The sequence below is a fragment of the Zonotrichia leucophrys genome, chromosome 26, assembly GCF_028769735.1.
Source record: "Zonotrichia leucophrys gambelii isolate GWCS_2022_RI chromosome 26, RI_Zleu_2.0, whole genome shotgun sequence".
Lineage (NCBI taxonomy): Eukaryota > Metazoa > Chordata > Aves > Passeriformes > Passerellidae > Zonotrichia > Zonotrichia leucophrys.
The window spans coordinates 6,352,183-6,378,621 of NC_088195.1; the positions used below are offsets into that span (position 1 = coordinate 6,352,183).

Here is a 26,439-nt window from a genome sequence, read left to right on the forward strand (position 1 = left end):
TGTGAAATAAATAATGGGAAAAAGCAGGTTCAAAATGGAAGTTAGTGAATAATCCTGAAGGACAAGGAGCAGATTTGGGTTTCCAGTGCTCTTTTTGGTCACATTTTGTTGGTTTCATCCCTAAGCCTGGTGGTTTATCCCCATTTTCACAGTGCAGGCCTGTCTGCAGGCTCACTTGAGGCTTATGGCACAGGGAAAAGCCAAGGCTGACCAGGAGAATGAGGTTAAAGGTGATTGCTTAGAGCTGTGTTGTTCAAAACGAGAAATGTTTGTGTACAGTGATGTAACAGGGCTCCACACTGTGTTGGATTTGATTGGTTGTGGTGACATTTACCACATTAGTAAATGCTTGGAGTTTCTGTGTCCTGAGGAAAAGCAGGGCCTGCCCTGAGGAACCTCTTGTTCAGGGTTTGTAGAAGGACCCTGAAGGCAGCTGACACCTCCTGTGTGCACAGTCCCAGCCACTGGGGGCAGGTTGAAGAAGTGGCTGTGGGGTTTTGATGAAATGATGGGAAAGCTTTGGGCAGCTTGGGGCAGCAGGTAAGACCTGGGTCCAAACCAGCAGAAGTCAGAGCCATAGTGTGGGACAGAGAGAGAGGGTGAGAAATGAAAACACAAAAAGAGTTCTACAGAACTCCAAAACTTCAGTTTGAGATTCATGGAGCCAGGAGAGAGAGAGATTTGGGGGTGCCAAGCAGAGATTGTCAGCCTTGACCTGTAGTCAGCATCATCCTCAGTGTGCTTGAAAACAGTGTGGAGTTTTCACACTCCAGTGAAAACTGGAGCTGGAGAAGGTTTGAGGTGTGGAGTGGAAATGTGAGATCAGAGATGGAAAGAACATGTAAAGGGGAGGAGCAGGCTGGAAGGTCTGAGTGTGGCAGAGCCATGAAGGACCAGAAGTGAAAATGAGCATTGAGACTGGAGAAAGGGGGCAGATCATTGCTACAGATCAGCCAAATTACTGCTTTGTTGCCACTGCTGTTCTCTTAATTCCATCCTTGTTTTGATGCTCATTGTGCTGCAGAGGCACTTGAACCTGGTGGCCCTTCTGGCCTGGAGAAACCTTTAATGTGTGTGTGGGTGGGTGTCTGTACTGCTGGTGGTGCTAAATCCAAAGTTTGACCAGTGCCCAGCTTGCTGTGCAGGTCAGGAGCTGAGTCCAGTTTCAGATGCTGACATAAAACAGGAGACATGGGAAAATTCTGTCATGCTTGTTCTTGGCAAAGATGCAGAAGAAAGGGCACAGGGTGTCTGCTCTGGGTGTGTTCCCTGTTAGAGAGGGGCTGTGAAAGCCAGACAGTTCAGGGAAATTCTGATCTCTAATTTTCCTGTTCTTTGCTCCCAGCTCTGTAGCACTGTGCAAACTCCTGCAGTATGGCATCAACACAGATGACAAGAGACTCCAGGACATCAGGGTGAAGGGAGAAGAAATATTTAATATGGATGAGGGAATTCGGACACGATCCAAGTCGGCCAAAAGTGAGTGATCATTCTGCTGTGTTTAACAGAATGTTTTTTCTGTAAGTAGATGCTATGAAAGGCCTTAAATATGTCTGGCAGATCACACAGAGCTGTGGGAGATAGTTCCTGCAGAAGGCATGTGTTGGTTTTTAGAGCTAATTCATACATCATGTGCTTAATATAGCTGTTTACCTGTATCTATTTACCTTAATTCTGCCAGAGATGGGTTTGGAGGACTCCTGATGTCTGATTTAATATAACTGGATGAGGCAATTATGGGATGGGGAGTTCTTCACTGCTGTTTTGCATCATGAGACAGAATTGATATTTCTGGATGCCTGGTAGCTTCTCTGAGAGGAAAGTGTCTTTAGTGCATGCAGAGATTTAAAGCAAAGGGGTGTTTTTTTCAATGAGACACTTTCACAAAAAGCAGTGATTCAACAAGTTAGAGATTTCTTTTAAGGAAATCTTACCAGTCTCCTGCATAAGACTTTTCTTATTTTTAATAGGTTGAACCCAAGGTCTTTGACTGGAGGTTGCTGTTGAGATTAATCTTTTAAATTAGTGCAGAGCCCTGGGCAGTATTTCCTGAGTATTTCCAGGGGAGGAGGACACTCAGGGGCTGCTGTCCTCAGCCATCAGTCAGACTTGGCTGTGCCACTTGCTGTGCCAGAGCTCCTGGTGCCCAGGGGTGGGGTGGGATGTGGAGGCTGTACAGACCCACACTGGGAGCCTCTCCAGGCACTCAGTGCTCCTTGAGCTGCCACGGGCTTGGGATCTGCAGTGATGCAGGGAAGGACTAAGGTGACAGCAAAGGAGATGAATGGGGCAAGCACTAGGGATTTTAAGAGGTGAGTGGTGGTCACAAATCACTTGCTACCTGATTATTCTTGGCTTAAAAAAACCAAACCAATGAAGGTCAGACAGCAACACTGCCAGCATTTGAGTTAAACAAGGATTGATACTAGCATTAGTGAGAGCTGAAACTAATGCTCCCAGATTCTTTATTTGATAGCATCTTCACTTTTGTAGTTAAGGGCAAATACACTGTCTGGCTGCCCTGTGGAATAGTTGAGCCCTGCAGGAACACTAGTAAGGAAAAGCTGGAGCTTACAGTGCCTCAGAAGGGCAGAGCCATGCCTGGCAGCATGCACTGCTCATTTACATTAAAGCATTGGTGGATGTGCAAAGGGACTTCAGAAAGAAGGGTTGGCTCCAGCTGACTCTATTAAGCACCTGCAGGAGTAGAGTCACACTTTCATCCAGCTGTGAAGATTCTCCCCCTGCCTCCTCCTCACTCAGAATGTGCAAGGTTGATACTGCATTGAGATCTTTGGGAATGTAGCTCTGAGGGTGTATGGAAAGAAGCTTTGGGGTTTTTTTGTCAGTTGGTTTTCTCTCCCAACCTCCCTAATAAAAAAACCCCACCTCAACAAAAAAGGGCCTGTTTTATAACTTTTAATTAAAAGCAACATGAATATGTGTATTTTTTTCTCTTACAGATCCTGAGCGCTGGACAAACATTCCTTTGTTAGTAAAAATCTTAAAATTAATAATAAACGAACTCTCTAATGCCATGGAAGCAAATGCATCTAGACAGTCAACTGCAGATTGGAGCCAAGGTAAAATACTGGGTTTGCTTTTACTCCTTGCACGGCTTAAAGCTACTTGATCTTCTCTTGAGAAGAATTTCTGGTATAGGAACTTTGTGACAGTAAATCATGTATCCTGCAAAGGCTTGAATAGTGATCCAGAGGATAAGCTTATAGAATCACAGAATCCCAGGCTGGTTTGGGTGGGAAAGGACCTTAAAGCTCATCCTGTTTATGGACAGGGACACCTTCCACTGTCCCAGGCTGCTCCAAGCCCTGTCCAGCCTGGCCTTGGGCACTGCCAGGGATCCAGGGGCAGCCACAGCTGCTCTGGGCACCTGTGCCAGGGCCTGCCCACCCTCACAGGAACAATTCCTTCCCAGTGTCCCATCTAACCCTGCCCTCTGGCAGTGGGAAGCCATTCCTTTTGTCAAAGTCCCTCTCCAGATCTCTTGTTTTGTTGTGCAGTTCATCATTAGGACATCTTCCTTCCCTGTGCTGCATTTAAGTGCTACCAATCTCTTCTAGGTAAAAATAAATAAAATGGGAGAATAAGATCAGTCAGTGTTGTGTGTATCCTTAGACCTAAAAATTCTTTTGGGCTAGTTTGGAAGATGGGATCTGACCATGTACAAATACAGTTACCCTTCCATGGTGTATCTGGTTTGCCTTTCTTCCTACTTCAAGTATCTGTTCTTGGTGTTGCCTTTTGCTTGGCTCCAGCTCTGGAATCATTCCAAAAGGATAAGGAGGATTGTAGGTGTTCTCTTCATCCACCCACACAGGCAGAGTTGTGTTTGCCTACAAACTCCAGGACCTATAGAGTGATCACAGATCTCTTGGATTTGGGTCATTTCTAGAACTTTCTTTTTCTAAACAGATGATTCAAATGATATGTGGGAGGATCAGGAGGAAGATGAGGATGAAGATGAAGGCTTAGCAGGACAGTTCTTGTCAGATATTCTTTCCACAAACAAGTATGGTGAGTAACAGCTTGAAAGTCCTTCTTCAAAGCAATAATCAAGTAGGTGACATCCTAGTCAAGGTTTTATTCCCTTGCCAGCAGCAGAACAAAGGCTGCAGGCATGGGGAAGGAATTCTGCTCTGGAATTGTGAATTAGGACTTTCTGGAGAAGCCATGGCTTTGAGCAACATGGGGATTAGATTGCAGCATTATAAATAACATCTCCTGGGAGTTCACATCCTGCACAGGCTGCACACCCGGGAGGTTCCTGCAGGTATTTCTTCTAAAGAGAAAATTGCTGCTCAGGGTGTAGGTGTGACCTCAGCGTGGTGCTGTCCTAGGGTGGGTGAGCTCATTTGTGGAGAGGCCTTGAGGAGCAAGTGCTGCATAAAGAGATGAGTGGGTGCATCATCCCTCAGGTTCCTGTGGCCTCAGAAGGGAGAACTCTCCAGGGAAACAGTGAGGGGTGCTGCTCACATTAGCTCAGAACTGGCCAAGTGCCACCCTCACATGGGATTAAGGCAGAAGATCCTGGAAAATTCCCAAACCTGCCTGGGAGTGTCCCATGTGTGCTTGGCTCACCTGTGTGTTCCTCAAGCCTCCGCTGGCCCTGGTTCTGGGCTCCAGTGGTTTCTATCACATCACCTAAAGGAGAATGTTCTGGATACAATTGTCTTTTTCCCAGCAGTGCTGAAACTATTTACTTTTGGATCCTTGGGTTTCAATAGCTTAATAGAAAATTTCCTGAGACAGTCTGCTCTTTTTGATGTTGAAACCTGCTGATTTGCCTCTGACAGATGAAGATTACTATGAAGATGATGAAGAGGATGATCCAGATGCATTAAAGGACCCTCTTTACCAAATAGATCTCCAGGTGATGCTCTAGAATGAGGGGTTTTATCAGATTCCAGTCATTTTCTATAAACTTTATTTTTTTTAATGTTGTACTTTAACAAATAGGTAAGCACTGGAAACAGCAGTTATTGTCATCCAGAAGGCACTCTGTTAATTGAAATTACTTTGGAAAGGGCCAGGTGTCCTAAGAACTTCTGGAGCTATTTTTCCTCATCATTAATATCTATAATGTGGAAATGTGAATGAACAAAACTCTTTGAACAGAGGGAGATGAGACTTTTCTACCTGTGAGCTTCTCAGCTACGGGCAGAAGTCAGGAGTAGGTTGGAGAGTGAACATGACAGAATTTCATGCTCCACTTGGAGATGCTCCCACCAGTCAGCCCCTGTGTTACCCTTTGCTCCTGCTTTTCCCACCACCTGCAGCTGTTGATGGGCCCTTCCATCTGCTCCCACCCTTTTCCTCTGCTCCAGCCCTTCCCTCTGATTCCACTCCTCCTCCTGCACGCTCCTGTCTGTTCCCTCCAATCCTGGGGTGTTACTTGGTTGGGCTGTGTGTCCTGCCAGGTGGAAGCAGCAGGGTTTCCCAGGAGGGTGGTGCTGACAGGCTGTTTCTGTCCCTCCCAGGCCTATCTCACCGATTTCCTGTGCCAGTTTGCACAGCAGCCCTGCTATGCCATGTTCTCTGACCACCTCAACGACAACGAGAAGCGAGTGCTGCAGGCCATCGGGATATAGAGCCACTCCAGAGACCACACCTGCCAGATCTGAGCAACAGGTTATTTTTGGCTAATTCCACGTTTTATGATAGGACTTAAAACATTTTCCAGTGTCTGCCTGCCTTGTTCCAGGTCGACAATGGCCTCCTTGTTTTGAGCCTCATCTTAACGCACATCTAAGGATGCTAAGGAGAGGAATCCTGAGAAAGCAGCAAGGACATTGCACATGGGTCTCACCACAGGAGCACTTTCATTTTCCACAGTAACTTTCCAGGAAGTTCTTAAAGATAAAAAATAATGTTTCCTTAATATTTTTAAAAGGAAATGTCTCTACCTGTGAAGAGGCACTTTTAGTTTCCCACAGCACAGCTGGACAGAGAAAGGAGCCGGGTCACTTACGGATTGCCTGAGAAGTGGGAAGGTTGTTCCTCCTGGCTGTTGTTCCTCCTCACGTAACACAGGGTAAATATCTTGATCCTACAACATGACTTCTTTTATAGAACCACAGACTCTTTTCAGAGCTGCCTGGATGGGATGGAGCCAGTTCAGAGGAGTTTGGAGGGAAGCTGAGACAATGAACCTGAGTGCGTTTCTTCTTTCCTGCTGTGGATGGGGCTCTGCTGCTCACATCTCCCATGGGAGCACTTCTTCACTAACACTTGTTGTGCACATGCTCAGAGGAAGCCATCACTTACATTTCTGTTCCTGTGGCATGTGGCTATGAAAGACTGGTTTTCTGGAACACAAGGAGCCACAATTTTTAGGGGAAAAAAAAGAACTGATTGTATTTAACAGATTTGCTCCATGACAGCCACTCTGAACTACTTTGCTTTTTTCACACTCCTGTGTGTATTTTTATAGAGTGGTAAAATAACATTTGCAAATTGATTTCCCCATGAGAACAGTGTGATGTATCTCACAACACCTCTCTGCCTTTGGTTCCCTTTTGGGGAAAATGAAATAAAACTATTAAAATGTACATTGGTATCCTTCTTATAAAACAGATTTAAAAGGAACTTGTGCTTGTTTCCTGAAGTCACTTTTTATAAAGACATATTTCTCCTTAGGACACGTTCTGTATGTGCTGCCTGAGGATGTTTGGGTGTTTCATGGGAGCCACCTGGACAGAAAGGGAGTCCTGTGCTGTATTTGCTGCTTAAAATGGGCTGAGCCATTGCAGTTTCCTTTTAAGAAAGGCACTTGCTGTTCCTTTGTGGAATCATTTGCTTTGACACTGTATCAAAACCTCCATAACCTGGACTCCTTCTGTCTCTCACTGGTCTCAGGTTGTGCCTGAGAGTGGGCAGAGGCAGGAGGGAACCCCCATCCCCTGCAGACTCCTCTGAGCCATTCTCAATGTTTTGAGTGCCTAACTAACTCTGTGAGAAGCAGAATCTGAAGCCTGATTTTTATGCGTCTAATAAGGTATAAGCTCTTCCCATGCCATTGAGTCTCAGTGTCTTTCTTCCCTGGGGATTCTCTGGTCTATAAGAACAGAAGGGGTGCCCTGACCCTCCTGTCATACAGTCCAGTAGGAGTTTTGTTCTGAGGCCTTTGCCTCTCAGCTTCCACTCAAAGGGCCAACAAGTTAAACCCAACAGTGCAGCTTTGAAAACCCACCAAGAAGAACAAGGCACAAACCCAGGCATCCATACTTGGACAAAAGTGGATGCCAAACATCTGCAAACGTGTGTGTGTTCAGGGTGTCAGGAGCAATCAGCACACTGAACTGAAGGCTGCTTAGCCTGGGCTCACAGAGGTGCTGCTGGGGTTTGTGTGTGCTCTAGTGGGAGCTGGAATCCTGTGCCACAGGGGGGCTTTAGCGAGGTCAGAGGGATTTAAATTAATCCAGGAAAAATGAGGCTGACATTAGTACTGACCCTGAACTGAAACATCTAAAGGTGTCTGTGTCATTGTAAGTGCCAAAGGATGGATGGGTCAGTGCCCTGTTCCTGCTGGAGCTCATCTGTGGTTTGGGTAAAACCATCTTTGATTTGCAGTTATCAGTGCTTTTTCAAGGAGTGTGAGAAGGGAAGGATGGGAGGATAAGTGGCATTGTCTCTACGTGTAGAGATTCACTTACCTGAGTTTCCCACAGCACAGATGGACAGAAAAAAGGCACTGTGTCCCTTACAGATTGCTTGAGAAGTGGGAAGGTTGTTCCTCTTGGCTGGACTGGTTCTTCCTCCTCCATCCTCAGCTCGGATGCAGCCTGAGCTGGCTGGGCATGGTGCTGCTGCATGGCAGCTGGAGCCTGGGACCAGCCCGAGGGGCAGGACTGGCACAGGGATGGTGTGGTTATGCAGCAGCATTGCAGCACCCTCACTCACCGTGTGCAGGGTGGGCTGGGCAAGAAATACTGACTGAAGGAATCCCTAGGAAGAGGCTGGAGAGGATCTGAGAGTGCACAAGGGAGAAGGTTTGAGGGACCTCAGCAAAGTCCCGCTGGTGCTCATGGCTTCGTTGCTTTTCTGCTTAACCACTGTCATCTTTCCTAATAAAATTCTGAAGGCTCGCTCTGTGGTGTGTCTTTATACAAGGATTGTGTTTGCTGCAGGAATTGTGCCAAAAACCTCTGACCAGTCACAGCGATTGCTCAGGATGGAAACTGCTGGACTCTAAAGCAGCATTGAGCTCTAGTTTTGAGGTGCAGCACCACTTGTTTTCTCTGCTGTTGTGAAGAAACTAAACTAATGGTCATAGAGGTGACTGGCACCATGTTAGGAAACATAAACTAAGGAAAAGCAAAGGATAGACTGTGGGGGACTGCACAACCGAGAGCACATCCATCGCTGCCTTGGTGCCTGGCACACGTATCCCCCTCAGGACTGTGGGGATGAACTGGCCACGTTCACTCCCTGAGGGGAGCAGCGCAGCTCCGACCTCACGGACCGTGTTTGACCAGCGAACCGCCCAGCTCGGACCCTGCAATGAGACTTCATGCACATTCATCAGTATTGTTCTGTTTTTGAATGAAAAAATAAACTCAAGTAATGTAGCATCCCGCCTGGCTTCCCCGTCTTTACCCGGGCAGCGCCGGTACCGGCTCAGCCCGAGGGGCTCGGTCCCCGCCCAGCCTCGAACGCGGCACTTGGGGCTCCACAGGGGCGTTCGGGCCCCCTCCCCTCTAGCGGTGCATGCTGGGGGCTGTAGTCCAGGGGTTGGCGGCTGCCAGGCCGGCGCCCCAGGCGCGATGCACGCCGGGAGTTGTGGTCTGACGGCTGGACCGCAGGCGCGCCGGAAAGCGGGCGCGCTTCGCGGGGCACGCTGGGAGCTGTAGTCCAGGAGGGCAGGCGCGGGCCATGGCGGCGGCCGCGGCCCCGGCGGGTGGCGCGGGGCGCTCGAAGGTGGCCCCGAGCGTGGACTTCGACCACAGCTGCTCGGACAGCGTCGAGTACCTCACCCTCAACTTCGGGCCCTTCGAGACCGTGCACCGCTGGCGTCGCCTCCCACCCTGCGACGAGTTCGTGGGGGCCCGGTGAGCTAGGGAGCGGACGGGATGGTTGGAGGGGGGCTCCCGGCGCCGCTGACCTGTCCGTGCCGCCCGCAGGCGCAGCAAACACACTGTGGTGGCTTATCGGGATGCGATCTACGTGTTCGGCGGGGACAATGGGTAAGGGGAGCCAGGAACGCAGTGGTTGAGGGGAGATGGGTGTGAGGGGAGGTGGGTATGAGGGGAGTGGGTGTGAGGGGATATTTGTGTGAGGGGAGATGGGTGTGAAGGGAGATGGGTGTGAGGGGAAATGGGTGTGAGGAGAAGGGGGCGTGAGGGGAGATGGGTGACAGGGGAGGTGGGTATGGGGGGTACGGGGTGTGAGGGTAGGTGGGTATGAGGGGAGGTGGGTGAGAGGGGAGATGGATGTAAAGGGAGATGGGTGTGAGGGGAGCAGGGCTGAGGGTCCGTGGCCGCCCCTGTCTGACCCCTGGCCTGGCTCAGCCGCTTCTCCCGTTCCTCCCCGCAGGAAGACGATGCTGAACGATCTCCTGCGCTTCGACGTGAAGGACTGCTCGTGGTGCAGGTGGGCAGCGCGGCCCCTCGCCATCCCTGGTCGCTGGCAGGGCCGGGACATGCCACAGCTTCTGTCAGCACCTCGGGCTGGGTGTAGAAGTTTGTGGCACCACCTGAGTACCCGAGAGGAAGTGTCAGCTCCGCCCAGCGCTGTCACAGCTGCTCCCTGCCAGCCTGCTGTGTGCTGGGCTATCGGGCTTATCGATCCTGCCCGAGGGGAGGCCGGGCGGCGCAGCGAGGGAGCGGAGCAGGGTCACCTCTGTTCCTGCAGCCTGTGGGAGGGCAGAGGGACAGGGTGTGCTGCGCCCCTCGGGCCAGGGAAGGTGCCAGGGCTCCTCACACCTTTCTTGGCTCCTTTGCTCTGCAGTAGGCAGTCTGCCTTATCTCACCTGTCTCACTTTCCAGCTCTGCCAAATAGATTTCAGCAGCAGCATATTTGTAACCATCTACACTATATTGCTGTTCCATAAAATCTTAGTGCAATCAACTCTCCAAAACCAGGGAAACACTTGGGAACAAAATAATAACTTCTAACAGTTGTTTCATTTCTGAGTCTGCACAGTAGCTCTGGGTGCCCAAGGTACAACCAGAGTGTTTGACTGCTGCTGTTGTAACCCGTGCAGGGCTTTCACGACGGGGACGCCGCCGGCACCACGGTACCACCACTCGGCCGTGGTCTACGGGAGCAGCATGTTTGTTTTTGGTAAGGCAGCAGCAGGTTGTACTGCAGGTGGGGGATGTGCTGCTGTACTGGTTTGGAAAAAGTGAGAGATCTTTAGGAGGTGTCAAAGATCTCATTCAGTAGCAAATCCAGTATTTTTCATGGCTGTGATTTCAACTTTAGTTTGGAAAGATGGCGCTGTTTTGTTGAAAGACAGCTTGAAGCTCATTACCATAATGATTCCTTAGGAGAAGGAGTGAAAGAGAAGTCTCCTTCTGTAGTAGTCCATTAGCCAAACATTTTATGCAATCTAAAACTTCTCCTAATGCTACGCCTGGGAGTGTGTGTGCTCCATAGCCTGGGAGTCTAATGGAATTCTTGTTGTCCAGGTGGTTATACTGGAGATATCTATTCCAATTCTAACCTGAAGAATAAAAACGACCTCTTTGAGTATAAGTTTGCAACCGGGCAGTGGACAGAGTGGAAGACTGAGGGAAGGTAAGAGCTGGTATCATTGCCTCATGCTTGGGGGGAGTGAGGGTAGCTTGGCATCATTTCTCATGGTCAGACCCAGTTACAGTGCTGATGTTAGGGCTGCAGCATGACTGCTGCTCTGCTTTCTCAATTAACTTTTTTGGTTCTACAGGAGTTTTTTTGGAAGGCCTCTTTCCAGAATGCACTATAATAGAAATTTATTCAAAATCCCCTCTTCATGTTTCAGGTCCATGACAGAAGGAATGGGAGCAAAGGGAGCTGGTTTTTTTTCTGAATTGTTTCAGTTTCAAGGTTAGCTTGTAAATTGTGGATCCCTTATGAAGAAAAGGGTTCCTGAGATTCAGTGTATAAGGAAAATCAAAATCACTAACACATTCCTAAAGCTGACTCTGTGCATGTTTCAGAATGCCATTTCTAACAGTGATTGTGATCCAACTCTTAGTGTTTTTTACAAGGGCCTGAAGAGGATAAGAGGGAATGGCCTCATACTGGCAGAGCAGGGTTAGATGGGATATTGGGAGGGAAGTCTTGGCTGTGTGGTTGGTGAGGCCCTGGCACAGGTGCCCAGAGCAGCTGTGGCTGCTCCTGGATCCCTGGCAGTGCCCAAAGCCAGGTTGGATGGGGCTTGGAGCAGCCTGGGCTGGTGGAAGGTGTCCCTGCCATGGCAGGGGTGGGACTGGATGGGCTTTGAGGTCTCTTTCTGCCCCAAACATTTCTGTGTTTACCACTCCCCAGTAAGGGTTGTGTGGTGTCTTTACCTGCAGTCTCATATACTACTAAAGCTTCTGGAATGCTGATTTCAGTGGGGAGAGGGAAGGGAGGATTTGTTATTGTGATTTGTGGAGAGGGATAAGGAATGTCCCATCCATTCTTGTGTTACTGTTGCTCACCTCTGATGAGCACATTGTATTTCAGAACAGAGACTTTATTAGTCATTTCTCTCTCTGGTTAATTCTGGTAACTTGGGACATTTTGGAGAGCAATTCTTACTCAGTTTGCAAACTCACATTTTGCTTGTTGCTCCCCAGAGTTAGTGTTCATCTTTCACAATCACCTCAGACAAGCCAACAGATGCCTTGTGGCATCACAGGTTTGTTCAACCTGGCTGATTTAGTTAAAACAACAAAGATTGTGGAAGAGGAATCATAGCTTTGATCTTTCATTGTGGGCCCTACATCTTGGGAACAGCCCTGAGTGATCCCAGATGAGCATCCTGAGCTCTGTCCTGGTCTTGTTTCTTTGTTTCTCCTGCTTAGTCTGTGGGAACACGTGTGGGATGTTCAGAGCCAGAGTTGATTGCCACCTTGCTCTACCAGTGGTGCTGTGAATTTCCCCATTATTTAACTTTATGCAAAATACTCTGAGAGTATTTGAGTCCTGACAAGGAATTAGGTGGGATTTTTCTATTTTTTTTTTCCTGTCTGCATTAAAGCAGTTTCTCTCCATTAAAGACAGCAGAGTGAAAACTAATACATGCCTTCAGAGGCTCACTCAGTGTCTGGAGGGCACATGGCAGAAACAGTTTTTTGTAGGGGACTTTCTTCTTCTTTTTACATGTGCATTTTAGCTCTTAGATCCTTCTGCAGATTGTTGTGTGCATTTTCTTCCTTGCAGGTTGCCAGTGGCCAGGTCAGCTCATGGTGCAACAGTGTACAGTGACAAGCTGTGGATCTTTGCTGGATATGATGGCAATGCACGGTATGGGGCACTGTCACCCTCTCCTTGACTGCTTTTGGGAAATCCCAGCCCATCAGTTTCCACCTTTGTAGAGACATTTCCATGTTCCAAGAGGTTTAAACACTCAACTGCAGCTTTGCAAACCCAGTCTGTTGTTGAGCATTGCACTTTTGCAGTTCACTGGTTCATGCTCACATAAGTGTGTGCTTAAAGCCTAAAGATCTGGTTACTCAGAGTGGCTGTGGATGTGTGATTTGACAGCATGCTTGGTTGTAAGGCTGCAAAATGATCTTTGGAATTTGGCAAATGCACATTTCTTGAAAGATCCCCAGCACAGGCCAGCTGATGTTGCTGAATACTTAGAGAGCAAAGCCTGGATTTGCTATGAAATCATCTGACACAACTAAGAGCAATGTGTCAGTTTTTTCTCAGAAATCTCTGGAAATATGTAATATTTAGGTTGAAGGGAGATGGGATTTCATGTGGGGAAAGACTGTAAAGGAGTGATGGTGAGATGTTATAGAGGGCCTGGTGCTTTGTCTCACAGTGGCTCCTTGCATTTGCTGTTGGTCTGTCAGGGAACAGTCAGTTCTGGACATGCCATTTTTTTCTGTCATGATGAACTTGAGGAGTAATTTATTTTGATATACAATATTTGCATCATGAGAGAGCACAGAGATTTTCACAAATGAGGAGCTGGGTTGCCTCCTCTTTTGAGAAGAATCTTCAGAAACAGCTGAAGCTTTGTGTGCAGCTCCACAAAGTCTCTGGGAGCACTGCTGATAACCAGGAATTCAGATGGGATGTCTTTGTTATCTCTGGAGGAGGAATTGGTATAAGATGCACGACTGTGGGATTGTTCAGTGCCAGCTTAGGGAGTCCCCCCAGGCCTTAGGTTGCTGTAAGGAAGGAGGGGTGAGAGGAGCTGTCTGATTTATGTTAAATATGTCAAATCACTTAAAAAAAAAGTCTTTTTATGGAACTCGAGCCTCCAGGCAGATTTGAACAAAGAAAACATCTGTATTTACTGTGAGTAACTTGTTCTGGGAACAGCACAGTCAGAGATGTGTCAGGTTACCTGCTTCATCCTCCTTTCTGTATTTAAGGAAGGATTCAGCCATGTAAATAATTGTTGTGGTCAGTCTCAGTAGTTAACAGGGATGAGCAGAAGGAGCAGGGTAAAAAGGGGTATTTTGTAAAAATCCTGAAGATTAGATAGCTCAAATCCTTAAGCTCCAGACTGTAGCTGTTAACTGCAGGGTACTTGTAACTAGAAAGATGCTGAAGCAAGCTGGGGTGGGGCTGTAAGATTTAGGTATAGGACAAAGGGATTCTAATAATTGTTTTTCTATCAGTGGAAGTAGGAGTCTCTTCCTGTGCAGGAGGAATGTTGATGAAATAGGAATTCTGCCCTTTTAACACTGTTACAAAAAATGAATTGTTTCAAATCAAGCATTTTTTGTGTTATGGCACAGATTAAATGACATGTGGACAATAGGCCTGCAGGACAGAGAGCTGACCTGCTGGGAAGAGGTAAGAAGCTTTAATTTCAACTAACACATAAAATTCTCTTTTTTGGCTTATTGCATCATTATTTAAAATTTCCCATGCTAGACTGCACTGCTCTTTCTCCAGAATGTGTTTTTGATCCACAGTGAAAAGAAGCAGTTCAGATTTTATTTGGTTTGGGTATTTGGAAAACCAAGTGTGTATGAAAGGGTGATTTTTTTGCTTGTGAATCTGTGAACTGGACTTGGACTTCCCATGGGGGATTTGCTGTGCTGGGACTGCATTTCCACTCTGAGCACTGACACAGACTGGGAGCTTTGCTGGCCAGCTCACCAAAGTCCTGATCCTTGCAGTACTGGGAGCTTTCAAATCATGGCCTCCCAATCTTTTTATCCAGGGAAAATCAGACCTGTAAGCACAGCAGGAGTTGATTACCTGTTGATTACCAGATTTGCAGTGCCCAGGCCATGTGCTCACCCTGGCTGCACCTGTGTCCCATGGCCTGCAGCATCCTCAGCATCTGGAGATGTGCATTGTAACAATACATTTCTCATTCTGAACTTCATTTCCTTTCAGATTGAACAAAGCGGTGAAATTCCTCCTTCCTGCTGTAATTTTCCCGTGGCGGTTTGCAAAGACAAGATGTTTGTTTTCTCTGGCCAGAGTGGAGCGAAGATTACCAATAATCTCTTCCAGTTTGAATTCAAGGAAAAGATGTAAGTGTAGACAGTTAAGTCGTGCAAAATCCACATAATCCTTGACTGCCTGAGTTGTGCAGTGTAATACTTGAGGGCACTGAGGGAGAGCACTGTGTGTCCTGGGGATGAAGTGTGGGAGTGAGGGGGTGGGATAGTGGGGATGGATGGAGATGAGAGATCTCTGCAGCCAGGGCTGGAACCTGTGGGTTATTGCAAAGGGCCTGGGTGCAGGGCCCTGCTGGGAGCTGCCAGCCACAGCTGGAGCAGGACTGAGAGAAGAGAGGGGCAGAGAGGGTGAGAGAGTAAAAGGGTAAGGAGTAAAAGCATAAGAGCTTAGAAGGGTAAGAGAGCGAGGTTCCCATTACAATACAATAAATCTTCATCTGTGCTGAATATTCTAATTCTCACTGACCAATCTCGTACTGTGGGAACTCAGCGCATCACTCTGGATGTCCAGAGTTACCGAGAGAACCCTTGGGCTCGGAAATCCTGGAATGTTGCCAGGAGCACCTGGTGGCTTGACTTTGACCACTCTAGGGATGTGCCACCTGTTTGAGGCCATGAGAGTCACTTGGGAATGAATGGTGCAAGAATGATGTATTTACAGGGTGAAATATAGATTTTAGGGGTTTGGTACAGGGGGGTTATGGAGACAAGATGGCGGGATCAGGGCGTGTCTTGTCCTTCTTTCTTCTTCTTGTCATCCATTTTCTGTGGTGATGTTGGCACTTTGGGATTGGTCCATGGTGAAGGTGCACTTGCTAATATGGGTGAAAGGCATTGGGAAATAAAGGGAAATATGATGTGTGTAGTTTTTAGTATAAAAAGAGAGGAATGCCCAGTAGGAGGGCAGAGTGCCCTTGGCTGCCTTGCTGGTCAGACCTCTGTTGGGCAGAAAGAAAATTCTGTAGATAAAAAACAATCTGAAGACTGAAAATCTGAAGAGTCCAGACTCGTCCTTTGAAGTGTGGGCTGTCCCAGAGCCATCCTAGGCGTGTCTGGGCAGAGACAGACAGCTGACTGGACATAGCACGAGATACAGATCTTGTACTGGGCTGTATGCATTTACATACAGCCTATAAGAATCATTACATTACCACACTGTGTTACATTTTAAACCCTAAAAACTCCTCTTTGGGCCCCTTCTGCCAAGCTGTAGGGTCTGCTCTGACCCTTGGAGCTGTCTGCAAGCAGAGGGTGTTGTTCCATCAATAGGGGATCACCTTCAGCTGGCCACACCATTGTTTTCCAGTTGTTCAATAACTGAGGGATCTCAAAGCTTGCTTTCATTTCAATCTCGCTTATAGTTTCCATATTCTCAAAATCTTTTGCTAGACAATCATATTTATAAAAGACTTTCCTATTTCATCTTCCCCATCAACAAAGCACAGAGTTAGAAAATGTAAAATCTTTTTACAAAGCCTGTGTTTGGCGTTTGCTGTGGCAGCTGGACCCGCATCCCCACGGAGCACCTGCTGCGGGGCTCGCCGCCCCCGCCCCAGCGCCGCTACGGGCACACCATGGTGGCCTTCGACCGGCACCTCTACGTGTTCGGCGGCGCTGCCGACAACACCCTGCCCAACGAGCTGCACTGCTATGATGTGGATTCCCAGACCTGGGAGGTCATCCAGCCCAGCCCAGACAGTGAGGTAAAACTTCAGCTTGTGGTTTTTCCTTTGTGCTCCTTCTTCTTTGACTCATCTTTGCCATGGACGCTTTTTGACAAGAGCGTTGGGTTTTAGCTGAATAGTTACGACTCCTTCCCACTGATGGTTAATCAGCTCAAATATTGTGGGTAGCAGTCCTTAAAAATTAGTCGGTGTTGACACATCTAAAACTTCTCCTAACACATTTTAAAGAAATACCATGAAACACTTTGATATGTGTTTCAATCATTTGTTCAGTCAAAAGCTGGACAATTAATTCAGTGTGTACCAGTGGTTCTTTGGTTGGCTGTGTGATCCTCTTAAAGCAGAATTCAAAACTAGACAAGGTTTGATTTGAAGGACACTGTAATGTCCATGTGCATAAAATCTTATAAATTCTGATTATACATACAGGTGGCTGGCAAATAGTAATATGGAGGCTCAGAAAGGGCTGTTTTAACATACTTTCATTAATAAGAGATACAAATTTAAAAATGTCTGTTTTTATATGGACATCAAAAGGCTGTGGGCCACCAAGTGCCAAGGAAACACTCCAAATGAGACAATATTTAAAAAAAAGAAAGATGAACATTTTCAATCTATTTCTTTTGCTACTTTTACTCATGCAAGGCAGTGGTTGTGTGAGGAAATGTCTGTTTTTTTCTCAAAGCACACTCAGAGATCCTGTCTGGGATCAGCTTGTATTCCAGGTGGAAGTGCCAAGGGCTCACCTGGTTTCAGTGCATATTTCAGGTCATGTAAGTGAGGATCATTTCATCCCAGGATGCACAAGCAGTTGTTCCCTGACACCCATACCAGTGTGTGTAATTCCTGGCTTTGGAACAGCAGCACTCATTGTGTTTATTAATGTGAATAGATTTTACCTTAAGCCATGTGAAGGCACTGCAGCTGAGGTCACAGTGGGTGTAGGGTATGAGCTGCTCTGCAGGAGGAGATGCTGTGTCTGTGTCTGTGTGTCTGTGTCTGTGTGTCTGTGTGTGTGGGGGGGATGTGTGTGTCTGTGTGTGAGTGTCTGTGTGTGTGTGTCTGTGTGTGTGTCTGTGTGTGTGTGTGGGTGTGTCTGTGTGTGTGTGTGTGTGTGTGTGTGTCTGTGTGTGTCTGTGTGTGTCTCTGTGTGTGTGTGTGTGTGTGTCTGTGTTGTGTGTGTGTGTCTGTGGTCTGTGTGTGTGTGTCTGTGTCTCTGTGTGTGTGTGTTTGTGTGTCTGTGTGTGTGTGTTGTGTCTGTGTGTGTGTGTGTGTGTGTGTGGTGTCTGTGTGTGTGTGTGTGTGTCTGTGTGTGTCTGTGTGTGTGTCTGTGTGTGTGTCTGTGTGTGTCTGTGTGTGTGTGTCTGTGTGTGTGTGTGTGTCTGTGTGTGTGTGTCTGTGTGTGTGTGTGTCTGTCTGTGTGTGTGTGTCTGTGTGTGTGTCTCTGTGTGTGTGTCTCTGTCTGTGTGTCTCTGTGTGTGCTCTGCACGCAGCTGCCCAGCCTGGGTTACACCTCAGACCCTGAGTGTTGCAGGCCTTGGGATCAGGTGCAGAGTCACTGACGGAGCCTGCACAGGTGTGAAGGGCTCAGCCCCAGAGCCTGGTGGGGTTTGGTGGGTTTGTGTTTGCAGACACAGCACTGGATGGGCTGGAGAATCCCCCACACACAGAGCTCAAAATTAACCGTGCACTTGGGCCTCCTTGGGAACTGTTATTTGAGCAAAGGATTTCACAGCAGCCTATTTAATGCTTTACAAAGCTGATTTATTGTCACATGAAATTAATAAAGCTGCTTCCTCAACTTTTTAAAGCCACAGTTGCCTTCAGGACTGTAGAACCTGTTCTGCTCCTGCCACTGTTACTGTTTGACATGTGAGGCTTCAGCAGGCATTGGTTCTTTGGGACACAGTTGCTTATTGCTTCCAGGAATGGAACTGCTCCTGGCAGTGTTGTAAACCAGCATTATTCCCTGAGTTATCCCCTGCTAAATTTCATTTCAGATTTCAAAGCTCTTTTCTTCCTCTGTCTGTAATCCCAGGTTAGTTGCTTGTGTTGTATTTTGTAGTTTCTTTCTCTGGTAGAGCATCTAGAAACTGATTTGGTAGAAATGGGAGTTGAAACTGGTGCTGTTGAAAGACATGATAGTAAATTTTCCTGAAAGACTGATTAACTTCAGACTTTTGGTGTTTCAAGTGAGTTTTAAATTGTTTTGTGTCTTCTGGAGTCATAACTAGGTAATTTCTCAGTATAATTTTCCTAAAGTTTCCATAAGCTTTTGGCAAAGACTTCTAAAGATAGCAATGAATCTCTAATACCATCCTGTTCCCTGGACACTCTGAACTTGGATTTTCCTTTTTTATCCATCTCTGTGAATAAAATTACTCATGTTAATTTGAAACAAAGTAGAAGTCAATAAGTGCAATGCTGTCTCAGCACTTGAGGGTTTCTGCTGTGTGTGAAGTGACAGTGACCTCTGTTATTGTGCAGCAGAATGACCTACCTTGACTTTTAGAGTTGGGTTTTTTCCTTTCCACTTGATGGATAGCAGGATTTACCCTCTGCTTGCTCTGTATTATGTGGTATGATCTTAGCAATGCTGCATTACAACATTGCTTGACCACACTGTGGTGAGGTTACTTTCTTACTTATGGTCATGTGATGCATATCCTTAATTCTTTCTTCTTTTGGATGTTTAGCATGGAATGAGTAAAGCTTCTGGAGTCCACAATAAGGTTTGGTGCTGATTAAGCGATAAATTCAGTGGTGATTGTTACAGTGCTTGGCAAAAGAGATTACAGAAGAGATTGCTTATGGTGAAGGAGAGTCATTACTGCCATTCCAGTCTTGTTCTCTGGACTTAGGCTGCCCTGAGGAGCTTCTCAGGGTGATCATGGAGTGATTTGGACTTTTCAGCCCTATTTGTGCCAGTAGCAGGAATAGATGTTGGGTGGAACTTGTGTGTCCTCTGCTATCCTGTTATGGCTGGCACAGAAGGTGACAAGTCACACAAGGCTGAAGAATCTCGGGGTTGCTTTCTGGAAAAGGGGGCACAGTTTGGGCATCAATTACAGCAAAGTGGGGTGAGCACTAGGAAGATCCTAGAGACACTTCCTGACCACAGACAGCAATTGTGTGTCAGGTGCTGCAGGAGCCCTGAGACAGTCTGGCATTTCTGCATTTTGAGTAAACAGGGAGAACAAACCTGGGAATAGATCTGGCAATGGACCTGTTGGAGTTCTGTGCCCAGAGTGCCAGAATTCCTGGTAGTGCCTCACTGTGGGAGGGAGGATGTGAAATGGCTTTTTGAGAAGAGGGCAAACTGAGATGGAACAGGTCAGTACTTCAAAAATAAACCAGGAGCTGCCATTTTATGCTTTAGGATGTCTCCAGAGTGAATAACAGGACATCATTGCTGAGCTACACAATTGCAGTCTGTAACTCCTCAAAGCTATATATAATGCATGTACATACACATTGTACAGAGCACACAGAGCTGTTCCCCATCCTTGCTGAGATGATCTTCACACCTGCAGGTTCTCCTTTTCTAAGGCAGCCACAGGAATGTCTTGTCTGAGTCCTTGCCTGCCTGCATACACTGCCAAGGCTTCCTGGCATGCTGGATTTTCTTTCTACAGGGCTACTGAAGGATGTCAAAAACAAGAAATAGATTTTTTTGTTTCCTCGAGTTTTTCTATTAAACTCAAAATATCTTTTACTTTCTGAAGAAGGTTGGAGCAGCATAAAAATCAGCAGGCAGTAAAAGTGCCCTGTGCTGCACAGGTGACAAACACATGTGCACGTGGCAGTCATGGCTTGTGCTGCAGACAGGAGTGTTCTGCAGGGAATGACAGGAGCTCTGCGTCTGGCAGGGAGCACAGCCCACAGAATCCAAGGGGGTGTTTGGAGCAGCCACTGCTCACAGAGGCAGGGTGTTATGTCAGGAAGAAGAAAATTCTCAAATTCTCCCTCCTCACAGTTCCACCATCTCCCTGTGGCTGCAGAGACTGGCGAGTCATCCATCTCTCCTGAAGTTATGAGGGAAATCTCTAAAACTTGTTCTGGGAAACATTTCAGTCTCACACTTAGGGCTTTCAAAGCCAAGAGCAATAAAAATCTCCAATTTTCAAAGCTCTTAATTTTTCTTTTAATAAGGCAAAAGGGAGGTTAATGTGCTGGTAACCTCCTTGGGCTTACTTGGAGGCTCAGTTTTGGAGGTTTTTCAGACAGATTACAGTGACGTGCTTTGTGGGCAGCTGAGGAAGATTAAAAGGATTTACTGAGTCATCCTCCTGGGGATGAGTCTGCCCCAGTCCCCTGTGCAGGGATTAGTTACACCCCTTGAGGTACCTTCAGGCAAGAGAAACACGTTCCTGTGTGCACAGTGCCCCCAGTTCCTGCAGTCAGCCCCCAACAGGATCTGCCTCACACGTGGGCACGGTGCTTATCAAGGTATCATGTTCTGCTGGGAGAGATAAAACTCAGCATTTCACAATCCAGAGGGAAGACTGATACTTTTGGTGTTTATAAATAATGTGCAGTGCTCAGACTTGCATCCTTTTTTAAAAACCTTTTTTAAAAATGTAGGAGCTTCATACCAGTGCCCTTTGCAGGTCTGTGCTCAGTGAACTGGAGAGAGACATCTTGGAAATGTTTGTGTTTATAAGAACCTGCACATCAGAGTACCTGTAGCTAACACTATTGTACAGCTCCACTTCTGTTTGTCAGTTCTGTGTTCATATCCTTTCTGAGAGGTGTTCATTATTACATCCTTTTACAGTATTCTCCCAGAGAAAGCAAAATGCAAATGATGTGGATGATGGGCAGAAGGAATATTTCTGTAACTCACTCACTGGTGAGGAATTGTAACAAGACAGATTTAATGTGACCTGCATTAAGGTGGTATAAAATTGAGTAACAGAAGGAGTTGAAATGTGCTTTTTGATTGAGGAGCAGTTACTCTGAACAAACTTATGCCACCAACCTTGAAAGACAGCAGAAAATGACAGCTTTCCTCCAATATTTACTAATTGTCCAGAATTTTGCCAATTACTGATTACAGAAACAGTCCACTCAGGGATTTTGATTTCTTCTTAAGGTGGGTGCAAACAGTCCAAGTTCCAGTTTGGCTGTAGGATACATTTATGAACAGAGTGTGTGGTCTGGGCTCCATGGTTTCCCTTACAGCATCCCTGGAAACAATCACTGCAATTCCCAGTTCTTGTGGGGAGCTGAGAGAGCTCCTGGTGGTCTGAAATGGCTGCAAGTGCTGTGATATTCTTCATTCTACACACAGTGTAGTGCCATTCAGTAACATAAATACATGATCCTCGTGTGTATATCCAGTACAATATCTCCCCATGCTGTGTTTGCAAACAGGGAGGATGTTCAGAGAAGAGTGATTGAGGATGGGAAGCCCAGTGTGACCAACTATGAATTGAAGTCTCTTTCAGGTGTAGGAAATTAAATCTTCCCTGGCTTACCTGGGGAACAGAGGGTTTTTAATCTATCAGTGAAAGATAAAACAAGATCCAGCCACTTCAAGTTGAAACTAGAAATATCCAGACTGAAAAAGAAAGGAAAACAAATGTTTACAAATTGTAAAGAATGACAGTAATTATTTACTGGAACATTTTATCTGGGTTTTTTTTTTTTGTAAAGTCTTCATTACACTTAAACCAGGATTTGATATTTTTTAAAAGGAATGTTTTCCTCAAAACAATCTAAATTTCAGTACCTCTTCACAGAAATTTGGTAGGTTGGTGTATTCAGGAAGTCAAATTAAGATCCCAAAAGTGCTATTGTGGTTATTGGATTTTTGAATGCATGCCACATGCCAAAGAGAAGCAAATGGTTGGTCACTGGATTTCTGTCAGCTCTTGTCAGATTTCAATATATGATGTTTTGTGATGTGTTCATTGGATTTGGCTGGAGTTTGCCTTGTTCTTCAAACTGCCTCATCCCCTCTGATGAATTATACATTAACATTGCTCTTTAAATTTGCAACTGATATATACTAAAACAATTTGAAAGGAAATAACATTTACTATTATTACAGCTGTAAATAAATTACAGAGCAGCCTCATACCCTGACCTTTGTGGTTATGCTGCCACGTGTTTGGATGTCATTGTTAATGGATTTACCTTCCTGTTTCCATTCTGTGCTCTTCAGTGAATGCCAAATGGAAAAAGCTCATCCTCAGTGTAGAGCACAATTGCAAAGGATGTCTCTGTCCCTGTCACTTATCATAACCACAGCTGATAATGCTACAAGCTTTTGTTATTATGACTTTTTTTCTGTGTATGGTGATTTAACCCAGAGCCCCCTGTGCTGGGCTGATCCCCAGGGGGCAGCAGGGCAGGGGGGATTCTGCCCCTGGGCCCTGCTCAGGTGAGGCCCCACCTGCAGAGCTGCCCCAGCCCTGGGGCCCCGGCGCCACCGTGCAGGAACACCGCGGGCGTGAAAAGCGGCAGACGGCAGCCCCCCGCGTAGAGCTCCCAGGGAAAATTAAAAAGGCAGGGGAGGTGGCCACCGAGTCCAGGGTTCACCTAATCCAGCAGCGCTGCAAACAAAAAGTTCAGGCGGATGGTCCACTGACACCGGAGGTAGTCTGACAGCTAATAGATTTAAAGTCCAGTCCGCGGGGTACGGTGAAGCCTCACGTTGGGCGCCATCTTGCAGAGGGGAGCGTATGTGGCCCGAAGTTTAGAGTCCGGCTAGCTGAGGGCAAAAGGCCGACGCCCCTCTGCAATTCCTGGCCAGCACCCCTCGGTGTCTGATGGCCTCGGGCTGTGCTGGCTGCGGACTGGCTCACACTGCTGGGATTGGGGAGGAACGGAGCTGACCATTTCCCGGGGGTTAAACGTTGGTTTATTGAAGGTGTTGCGGGATCCAAACGCGGGGAAACCAACCGGGAAAAAGTTTTTTCCATAGGGGGCGAAACAGGATTATAAAGGAGGGGGGTGGGTACAGGCGGAACCAATCGGGAAAGGTGAGGGGATGAACTTCACAGAACTGACACTCCATGGAGACCAATAATCAAAAGGTAAGGGAGGTGTCCTGGGACCCCAGCCAGCCACCATCTCCAGAGAGGAGAAGGTTCTCGAAACCTGGGAGCAGAAAGGGGGTGATTGACTGGGCCCAGGGAGGAAACAACTTTCACTTATAAGGGAAACCAGGGGAGGAGCAATTACATATGGGCAACTATGAATAGCGGTTACTATGGCAACTTAGCTGACAGGCTAGCAGTGGCGGGAAAAACTGGGGGAACGAAACCATTTTACACATAATAGGGGAGAACAATACATAAATTGGGGGAATAACACAAGCAACTTAACAACACACTACAACAGGGCCCAGCACAGGAAGGAGCTGGAGCTGCTGGAGAGAGCCCAGAGGAGGCCACGGAGCTGCTCCAGGCCTGGAGCCCCTCTGGGAGAGCTGGGGGTGCTCACCTGGAGAAGAGAAGGCTCTGGGAAGAACTTAGAGCCCCTTCCAGTGCCTAAGGGAGCTCCAGGAGAGCTGGAGAGGGACTGGGGACAAAGGCCTGGAGGGACAGGACAAGGAGGGAATGGTTTCCCATTGCCAGAAGGCAGGGTTAGATGGGATACTGGGAAGGAAGTTTTGGCTGTGGGGTGGCACAGGTGCCCAGAGCAGCTGTGGCTGCCCCTGGAGGCCTGGAAATGTCCAAGGCCAGGCTGGACAGGGCTGGGAGCAAGCTGGGATGGTGGAAGGTGTCCCTGCCATGCAGGGATTGGAACAAGATGAGCTTTAAGGTCCCTTCCCACCCAAACCATCCTGTGGTTCTGTGCTTTTGCTAAGGTGTAGGTTTCTTTCTATCTTCTTTCTTCAATCCCTGACAGTCTCTTTCTGTATTAATGGCTCCATATTAGGAAGTGGTGCTTACAGAGGTGATCCTCTGCTTTTCATCATTCTTAAGCTGCAATAGATCCATTTATGTTGACCATGTAGTTATGGCAATCTCAATAAATAAACTGCAGACAAAATATTTTTGGCTTTCTGGCATTAGTGTAGTGTTGAAGATTTCATAAGATGTCTTGAGTAGTCTACCAGAAGAAATCTCTAAGAACAGGCTGGAATTTTTTTCTCTCAGCAACAGAATAAGCATTGTTGACACTATGTGGGGCAAAGGAATGGAAATAGCCTTTGAAGAGGTTCATTCTGTGTGTTTGGGATGGAGCTTTTATTCCCTGTTTTCTTGTCTGTACCACCAAAGAGGAAAAGTAAAAGCTAAGTTTCCATCTTGGATGTAAATTAAATTTCTGTTGTAACAAGAGCACAGCTGAGCTCCCAGCCCTGCAACATGTTAAACTACAGGATGAAGTCTTAGAATCACAAAAGCAAGTGGATTGGAAGGACTTCCAAGGTTTTGAATCCAGGTCTGGTTGAGGCAGGCTGCTCAGGGCATTGTCCATCCCATCCCATCCCATCCCATCCCATCCCATCCCATCCCATCCCATCCCATTCCATCCCATTCCATCCCATCCCATCCCATCCCAGTCCATCCCATCCCAGTCTATCCCATTCCATTCCATTCCATTCCATCCCATCCCATCCCATCCCATCCCATCCCATCCCATCCCATCCCATCCCATTCCATCCCAGTGTATCTCCTGGGTTAGAGATCCAGCAGCTTCTCCTGGCTTCCATCCAGTGCTTGTCCACTCTCATGATCAAAGACATTTTCCTTCCTGTGCTGATTTGGGTCTGCTGGCTCCTCTCTTCCCTCTGGGCAGCTCAGAGGAGCAGCTCTGAGTTCCCTGCAGGAAGGTGCCTCCTTTGCCTTCTCTCCTCTCAGCATCCTGGGCTCCAGCCTCTGATCACAGCCCTGACGTTGGTGTCCCTGCTCTGGATTTGTGTAGGTCAGTGCCTCTGTGTGCTGGGGATCCCAGAGTGCTTCAGCTGGGGATTGAAAAGGGTGAGTAGAGGAGGACAAGTCCCATCCCTGAGCCTGCTGAACAGCTGAGGGCTGCTGGCTGTGCTGCCAGAGGATGCTGCTGAGCCTCTGCAGCTCCCTGTCCCCCACATCTGTGTTCTGGACAGCCAGTCCCCAGCCTGTAGCATTGCAAGGAATGACTCTCCTGGGGACAGCACTTGGCAGAACCTCCTGAGGTGCCCATCAGCCCATTTTCCAGCCTGGCTAAGTCCTTTGGAATATCAGCCTCCAGCATTTCAACTGCTCCAGACAATTTGCTATCAAGCATAGACTTGCTGAGAATGCAGTGCCCTCCTATAACCCATGAAGCATTTTGAAGGGGGTGATCAGGTTAGTCAGGAAAAATCTGCCCTTGGTAAATCCCTGCTGACTGGTACCAGTCACCTCTTTCATGTGGTACAAGTGGCTTCCAGGGAGATTTTCTGTGTAACTTTCTTGGGACAGCAGTGCAGTTGCCTGGCCCATGGTTAGCTGTGTTCCCAAAGTTCATACTAGGCCAGATTTTTTAAATTAATAGGTACTTTTGGGTTATAAACAGCACTTTGGTTACTCTTGGGTACCTGCAGTGATAAACTGGATGAGTCCATTGCCATAATCTGAAAGGAATGACAGCCCAAGGAAAGGCCCAGTAAAGGAACAACAGCCTATGGAAAAGCTCAGTAAAATCCTTCAGCATTTGCCTGCTTCTCTTCATTTGTAGAGCTGCATGTCTTGAAGTTCACTCTAACATGTGTCTGTTCCAATTTTGTCTGGAAGCAGAGATTGTCTGCACACAGCATGGGAAGACATTTTAAATCCTTAAACCTCCTTGAACCTAAAGACAATCCAAAGCTCTGTCTGTCCATCTGTCTGAGTGTGATGCTGTTGCCTGGTGTAACAGTGTGGAAACATCTCAGGTATCAACAGCTCCCAATCTCCCACTGGTGACAGCTCATTTGGACCTTTTGGAGCTTGGTTTGCTTCCAGTTTCAGAGAAAAATAGATAATTCTTTTACCTTTTAGTTTATGTTGGTTCACCAGGTTGGTTTGTTGATGGCTTTAGGTCTTATTTCATTTTGGCTTTGAGCTTTTAATGATACTGAAGGACAGAGAGCCTCATTGATGTTCCTGGGTTGGGAAAGAAATCTGAGCACATCATTACTGCATTTTGAGTTCAGTGCAACAGTTTCCTTCCATCATACCTGCTCATTCATAGCTAAGTGTGAGGAAAATGAA

The 26,439-nt window shown here is 47.1% G+C and overlaps 2 protein-coding genes across 2 annotated transcripts in view; both read left to right on the forward strand.

Annotated features, from left to right (window-relative positions):
• Window positions 1–6,606, forward strand: part of IPO9 (importin 9) — a 40,723-nt gene extending 34,117 nt beyond the window's left edge. The window contains exons 20-24 of the mRNA XM_064732898.1: window positions 1,346–1,479; window positions 2,964–3,083; window positions 3,934–4,035; window positions 4,815–4,891; window positions 5,499–6,606. Coding sequence (XP_064588968.1) covers window positions 1,346–1,479; window positions 2,964–3,083; window positions 3,934–4,035; window positions 4,815–4,891; window positions 5,499–5,609 — 544 coding nt within the window. The 3' untranslated portion in view covers window positions 5,610–6,606. The remainder of the gene's footprint in view (window positions 1–1,345; window positions 1,480–2,963; window positions 3,084–3,933; window positions 4,036–4,814; window positions 4,892–5,498) is intronic.
• A 2,259-nt stretch (window positions 6,607–8,865) lies between these two features.
• The window catches only part of LZTR1 (leucine zipper like post translational regulator 1), a 38,137-nt gene continuing 20,563 nt past the window's right edge, over window positions 8,866–26,439 (forward strand). Inside the window, exons 1-9 of the mRNA XM_064733306.1 lie at window positions 8,866–9,068; window positions 9,141–9,203; window positions 9,553–9,609; window positions 10,223–10,302; window positions 10,650–10,758; window positions 12,370–12,453; window positions 13,908–13,965; window positions 14,518–14,657; window positions 16,087–16,288. Of these exons, the coding sequence (XP_064589376.1) occupies window positions 8,893–9,068; window positions 9,141–9,203; window positions 9,553–9,609; window positions 10,223–10,302; window positions 10,650–10,758; window positions 12,370–12,453; window positions 13,908–13,965; window positions 14,518–14,657; window positions 16,087–16,288 (969 nt within the window). The 5' untranslated portion in view covers window positions 8,866–8,892. The remainder of the gene's footprint in view (window positions 9,069–9,140; window positions 9,204–9,552; window positions 9,610–10,222; window positions 10,303–10,649; window positions 10,759–12,369; window positions 12,454–13,907; window positions 13,966–14,517; window positions 14,658–16,086; window positions 16,289–26,439) is intronic.